Genomic DNA, 6,864 nt, shown 5'->3' with positions numbered 1-6,864 from the left:
TTTTTAACAATGATATTCATTTATTAAAGATCAGGGACCATAGACAATATTTTAAATATCCAAGATCAAAAGGTCTGTAGGAAGCCACAAGTAACTGGGTACATTCAAGGATCAAGGGCAGAAAATCCCTTCCTGATGGTCACCATTAAGCAAAGGATGTATAACATCCATCACACATCTGTTTTAGGGACAGCATTTTCTAAAAGTACACACCTGTTTATAAATACACATTGTCATATCAAAAGCTAGAGCTAAGTTCCAAAATGTGCTGCTGCTATCTTTCACAAGGCCTTCTTTTTAATCTTGGGGTTTTAAGAACACCTTCTTTGTCTTGGTCTTTTTCATGTTTCCATTTTCATCTTCTTCAAAATTGGCACGATCTCGTTTCTTGGCAAACTTTTTTCCAATTGTCCCCACCAGGCTTTCATACTTTCTAGCCATTTCTGCATCGGACACATCAATTTCCACGGCTTCATCTTTAACTTCTTCAGTTTTGCTCTTAGAGTTCATCTGAAGCATTAGTTTCTCAACCTCAGGATTAAATCCTCGGAACGACATTCTTCCGTAGAGAAGGTCTTCGCATAATGAGAATCTCTGCTCTTCGATTATGACGCTCTCCTTCTCTTTCAGCTCTGGCAAGTCCAAATACCAGTGCTCTTCACTGATGATTTTCTTTTCTTCTTCTTCCAGCTGCTTCTTGGATAACCAGTTTGTGCACCGCCGCCATGGCGCTCCCTGCCCGGCACCCCATGGTACTTTTAATAGCCCTCTCCAACACCGTAATTCAAAGGCCTCAATTCTTCCTTACTTATTTTCCAACATTCACATGCATATGAAGCTATTATTGGCAATACCATGGCTTGGGTCAGATGCATCTTAATCCTCAAACTGATATAAAAATCTTCTAGATCAAAGATCAAAATCTTGAACACTTTAAAGAGGTCTTGTACAGCAGCTCTGCCTAATGCAATACAACCTTTGATTTCTTCACTGCTCCTTTCATGAGTGTTGATGGTGGATCCAAATAAAATGAAGTATTTGACAGCTCCAGTGTTTTCTCCACCTATTATGTTGTTACTTCTTGGTCCAGTGGTGGGCATTTTTGCTTTCTTTACACTGAGGTGCAACCCATACTGAAGGCTGTGGTCTTTGATTTTATAAGTATTTAAATCCTCTTTGCTTTCAGCAAGCAAGGTTGTATCATCTGTATTTTACAGGTTGCTAATGAGTCTTCCTCCAACCCTGATTCCATGTTCTTTGCCATGTAGTCCAATTTCTTGGATTATGAGCTCAACATAAAGGTTAAATAAGTATGGTACAAGGACACAACCCTAGCACACACCTTTCCTGATTTTAAATCATTCAATATTCCTTTGTCCTGTTTGAATGAGTGCATCTTGGTCCTATGTACCTAATACCCATTTTTCACAATGTTATCCATAGCTTGTCATGATCCACATCGTTGAAAGCCTTTACGTCGTCAATAAAGCAAAAGTAAACATCTTTCTGGTATTCTCTGCTTTCAGCCAGATCTATCTGATGTCAGTAATGATATTTCTCATTTCATGTCTTTGTCTGAATCCAGCTTAAACCTCTGGCAGTTCCCTGTTGATGTACTGTTGCAGCCATGTAAAAACTATTTTCAGCAAAATTTTGCTTCAATGTGATATTAATGATATTGTTAAATGATTTCCACATTCCTTTTAGTCACCTCCCTTTAAAATGGGTATGCATATGTATCTCTTCCAATCAGTTGTCCAGGTAGCTATTTTCCAATTTTTTTGGTATAGATGAGTGAGTACCTCCAGTGCTGCATCCATTTGTTGGAAATTTTTAATTTGTATTTCATCTATATCTGGAGCTTTCTTCCTTCATTATCATTGTTTCTTGATGTTATGTTGCTTCTTGAAATGGTAAAACATTCACTATTTCTTTTTGCTATAGTGAAACTGTATTCCTTCCATCTTCTTTTTCTGCTTTCTGTATCATTCAATATTTTTCCTATGGTATCATCCATCAGTATTACAAGTCAAGGCTTGAATTTTTTTCCTCAGTTCTTTCAGCTTGAGAAATGCTGAGCATGTTCTTCCCTTAGGTTTTCTAACTCCAGATCTTTGCACATTTTATTGTAATATTTGACTCTGTCTTCTTAAGCTGTCCTTTGAAATTTTCTGTTCAGCTCTTTTACCTCTTTATTTCTCCAATTTGCTTTAGTAGCTCTACTTTGGAGATAAAGCTTCAGCATCTTGTAGGTCATCCATTTTTGTCTTTTCCTTTTTTTCTTGTCTTCTTAATGACTGAAGGACCTTGCACCTGATCAATGGAATGGCATTGCAACTACCCCTGCCCAAAATCTCCATACTCCCGCCCATTGCAAACTTGCCAGAACTGTACCCAGACCACACCGCCTTTAAATACCCCAGTCTGTATGAGAACAGACAGGCTCTTGGCCTCCTTTGGAGACTTAAGAGTACCCTCTCCTAGGTTTACTCTCATTAAACCTGCCTGCTGTTGAAGCCAAGACTCTCTCTTTCGTCTCTCTCTTTGTTTCTTTTCCTTACAATGACCTTTTGCTTTCTTTCTTTCTGTATGATGTTCTTCATGTCATTCTATAACTCTTCTGGTGTTCAGTCCTTAGTGTCTAATGCATCAAATCTGTTCTTGAGATGATCTCTAAATTCAGGTGGGATATATTTAGGGTCATATTTTGGCTCTTGTGAACTTGTTTTCATTTTCTTCAGTTTTAGTCTGAACTTGCATATGAGCAATTGATGGTCTGCTCTACAGGTGGCCCCTGATTTTATTTTAATTGATGAATGGAGCTTTTCTACCATCTCTTCCCACAGATATTGTCAATTTGATTTCTGTGTATTTTATCTGCTGAGGTCATGTCTTGTGTTTCTTAAAAAAGGTATTTGCAATTAATAGGTCATTAGTCTTGCAAAATTCTATCATGTGATCTCCAGCTTCATTTCTATCACCAAGGTCTGCTGCCCTTGGGAATACTACTCCAACCCAATGCTATGTCTTGGAAGGCCCTCAGGGTAGGGTGCTCTCAGAAGGTCCAGGTTGCAGTACTTCCCCTTAGGTCATATGCCTCAGCAGAACCAAATACACACTAGGAATTATGAAGAGTAAACCAGTTGTATGGTAAGTTTGGCACATCCCAATGAAGGAGTTACAGTGCAGATTACCCAGGCTTTGGGGCTACAGCATGCTTCTTTGATAACTAACTCCTTTCTAAAAACTATTTTTGCTGCACTGGGGGATATTGGGCGAAGGTGTGAAATGACTCACCTCCCTGTAGACTTTACCAGACTTTAACATGACACAGACAAAAACGTTAGCAGCTTGGCTCTGAACATGAGAGGGTCAGAGGACCAGGGAATTTATATGAATATCGGTCCAGATTCCCATGTTATCAATCCATCACTATTGGACTGATGTCTCAGTTTCAACTCACACCTATGGGTTTATGAATGTCCCTACAACCAACTGATGGAGAAGAAGATCCCAGTCTGGTTCATGGGTAAGTCAACAAAGAGATAGCTTACTTACTACACTTCCTTCAAAAAAAAAAACCATTGCCATCAAGTTGATTTCAGCTCATAGCAACCTTATGTACAGTTTCCAAAACTGTAAATGTTTATTTACATTTACACCAGAGCAGCTGGTGAATTTGAATCAATAGCTTTGTAGTTGACAGCCTGACTTCTAACCCACAGCATCACAGGTAGTCCTAAATGCTAGTAGTGAGGGGAAAGTCTACAGTGAGAAGACCACCTGTAAGAAGGGAGAAGAGGCCTGAAGTAAAGACCTACACAAACTGTAGGTGGAACCATTCACAGAGAATTTTGGAGTTAGGACATACAGTCCTCTACCATAAGTCCTGCAGCATCTCACAAGTGTCTCCTAATTTCACAAAGGCAGTCAGGAAAGGTTTCACTGAGAAATTGGATTTTGAATAAGAGTCTAAAACAAATGACTGAGCCAACTACATGAATGTCTGGGAGAAGAGGATTCTAGATGGGACAATGAGTGCAGCTTTGGAAAAGAAAGTGAAGTTTTGGAGTCTAGTCAGGTTCTACCCTGATGCCCATTGCTGCTCACCATGTGAGAACACTGTGCTCCCTCAGCTAGAATTTTTACTGGGTCAGACCTTATTCTTGGCTTCAGTAGTAACTGCAGTAGTATTGGGGCAAGTGCTCACTTTTTTCCAGGTCATCGTATGTCAGCCACTTACTAGTTATACATGCCCTCCCATTCAACATTTATCATTCCTTGTTATTACTGAAAACATATTGCCCCCATGTTCTTGCAACTCACTTTCAACCAACATCTATTTGTGATAGCATTCATGCATAGCTTACACAAGCTATTGTTTTGACTAGAGTCAAATACTACTTCCTGCCCACAGTAATGCTACTCATGACCCATTCCTCTAATAGTTTTGTTACTATGTCCATAATGACATCACATATTGCAGCTTCTCAGTAAGCTTTGTTATAGCTTATGACAGAACTGTTCCCAATTATTTTTACCCTTTGAGTGTCAGCCTTTATAACTGATAACTTAGCTGATGAGCTTGACCTCAAACCTTCCCTCACCAACCCTCTGTATCCCTTGAGTAATCTCTGTGCTCACCTAGAAGGCAGTTCCTGAGCTCTCTACATTATGGTGGCCTCTCACTTAAATGTCTCCCAGGGCGACCAAGCACAGTTAGTTACGTGACAATGATTTCTTCAAGAAGTAGGCATAGGGTAATGGTTTTCAAACTTCCCTGAGTCATAGAATTTTTTTGCTAAACAAAACTTTCTGCCAAACTTCAATATGGATCACATTGTGTGTAGCTACTCTGACAGATGGAATCCCTGGATGGCGCAAATGATTAAATATTCAACCACTAACCAAAAGGTCAGAAGTTCAGACTCACCTAGGGAGCCTTGAAAGGAAGGCCTAGCAATCTGCTTCTAAAAGGTCACAGCCTTGAAAACTCTAGGGAGTGTAGTTCTACTCTGCATACACAGGGTTGCCGTGATTAGGAATCAACTTGACAGCAACTGGTTTGGTGATTTTAGTTTTTTACTCTGGTAATAGTGAAGTAGTGTAGTGGTTATGAATCGGGCTGTGAACTGCAAGGTCAGCAGTTCGAAACTACCAGCTGTTCTGTGGGAGAAAGATGAGGCTTTCTGCTCCCATAAAGATTTATAGCCTCGGAAACTCTGTACAGGGTTGATATGAGTCGGCACTGACTCCACGGCACATAACAACAACAACAAAGTAGTGGATGAAAGTAGTTCCCAGAGACTCACTGAACTGTCCCTCACCACCTATATATACCTCTGAGGACAGTACCGGTCACTTCTCACATCCACTTTACTTCTCACACAACACCTTTAGGTTAGTGATGGAGAGAGCAGAAGCCAGGATTCAACAACTGAAAACTGGGGTCAGAGACACAGCACCAATTTTCCCTAACTGAGTCACCAGAAGAAAAGTACCTCTTTACCCAGAAAATAGGTGCGATTCCACCCATTCCCAATACTGAAGGTTTGTGGTAAGGATGAAGTGAGATCTGGATAAAACCATGAGAAAGGGCACCAATGCTCCTCATCACCATATTCTGGCTCTACTGATATGTAATACTGAAGAGCTCTGCAATCAAAGTCCCAGAAGCACTGTAAAAGAAAACATTCCACATACATTCAACAGGGAATGAAACATAGCTTAATTTCCCTCTTAAGAAACTGTTGTAGGAGCTGTCAGCTTTTCTAACTCTCATGAACAACATTCTAACAAACTGCTTTGTTAAAGTGCTTTTGGGATAACGGTTTTCTGGCAGGTCTTCCTCAAAACACACTGGGCCCAACAGTAACACAGGCATCAGCAAAGATGAGAAGTATACCTGGCCAGCAGATGCCCATATTCCACAGTCACAGTGCTTTTTGATTAAGGCAAGTCTCCAGAAAGCCTTGGTTAAAATGCAAAAATGATACATGGGATTTTTGTTTGTTTGTAAGGGCCGTTGAGTTGGTTCTGACTCATAGCAATCCTGTACAGGATTTCCAAGGAGCAGCTGGCGGGTTTGAACCACTGACCTAGTTGTTCAAGCCAAGCTTGTGGTCCAGTGCTTATTCTAATGGGTTGTTGTTGTTGTTGTTAAGTGCTAATGAATTGGTTGCAACTCATAGCAACCCTGTATAGGGTTTCTGAGAATCGACTGGTGAGCCTGCATCACCAACCTTGCAGTTCAAACAGACCCTGAAGTGCAACACATTAACCCACAGTACCACACCAGAACTTCATCCTAATGGGAAGCTGGAAACTGAGCCACGAGGTGTGAGGTATGCTAGTATCCAACTCTAAACAGATATGAAAGCAATTCTGCAGGAAGTCACACCACAAACCCCACTGGATCCCCTCAGATATCCACAAACTACAGAGGAAAACCCCATCTGCAACTTCTCTTCCCAAACATAGTGTCCTTCTTGTAGATGAACATCCTTAGACTCAAAAAGGCCTAGGAAGCAAGGAGTTAAGGTCCTGCCACATAAAATCCTGGGAGATGGTCTTACAAGGCCTTTGAGCTAGTGTAAAATGATCCTGTGTTTATACCATTGCAACTACTAAAATGTTAAAATTTTAATTGTGCAAACTTCAACTCCCTCCCTACAATTACAACCACTTACTCACAACTTCGCAAATTCAATTACACACTTTCAAGACCTCTTGTTTTTCTCTATTTTCACTTTAAAAATAATTTTTCACACTGAATTAACTGAGATTTTCAGCCCGCTGAAACCTCATGTGCACATCTGGCATGTTTTCCAGGGCTTTATACGATGTTTACTGTTGATGCTAGCA

General features: G+C 40.4%; 1 protein-coding gene across 1 annotated transcript; it reads right to left on the bottom strand.

Moving 5' to 3' along the window:
- Nucleotides 1-297: 297 nt before the first annotated feature.
- LOC102830957 (M-phase phosphoprotein 6-like) lies at nucleotides 298-4,225 on the bottom strand. Its single transcript, XM_006876124.1, has 2 exons — nucleotides 4,160-4,225; nucleotides 298-735 (listed from the first exon to the last, which is right to left on the bottom strand). The coding sequence occupies exons 1-2, from the start codon at nucleotides 4,223-4,225 to the stop codon at nucleotides 298-300; spliced, it is 504 nt and encodes a 167-aa protein (XP_006876186.1).
- Between the last annotated feature and the right edge of the window lie 2,639 nt (nucleotides 4,226-6,864).

This window comes from Chrysochloris asiatica, unplaced genomic scaffold, assembly GCF_000296735.1.
Source record: "Chrysochloris asiatica unplaced genomic scaffold, ChrAsi1.0 scaffold00354, whole genome shotgun sequence".
Lineage (NCBI taxonomy): Eukaryota > Metazoa > Chordata > Mammalia > Afrosoricida > Chrysochloridae > Chrysochloris > Chrysochloris asiatica.
This window is presented reverse-complemented; position numbering and strand designations above follow the sequence as displayed.

Bases quoted from the DNA above. Each gene is read 5' to 3' on its own strand.
- LOC102830957 (XM_006876124.1), bottom strand. From the start codon at position 4,225: ATGACCTGGAAAAAAGTGAGCACTTGCCCCAATACTACTGCAGTTACT. The intron at 736-4,159 runs GTCTGACCCAGT...GGTGCCGGGCAG, and splicing joins CTACTGAAGCCAAGAATAAG to GGAGCGCCATGGCGGCGGTG.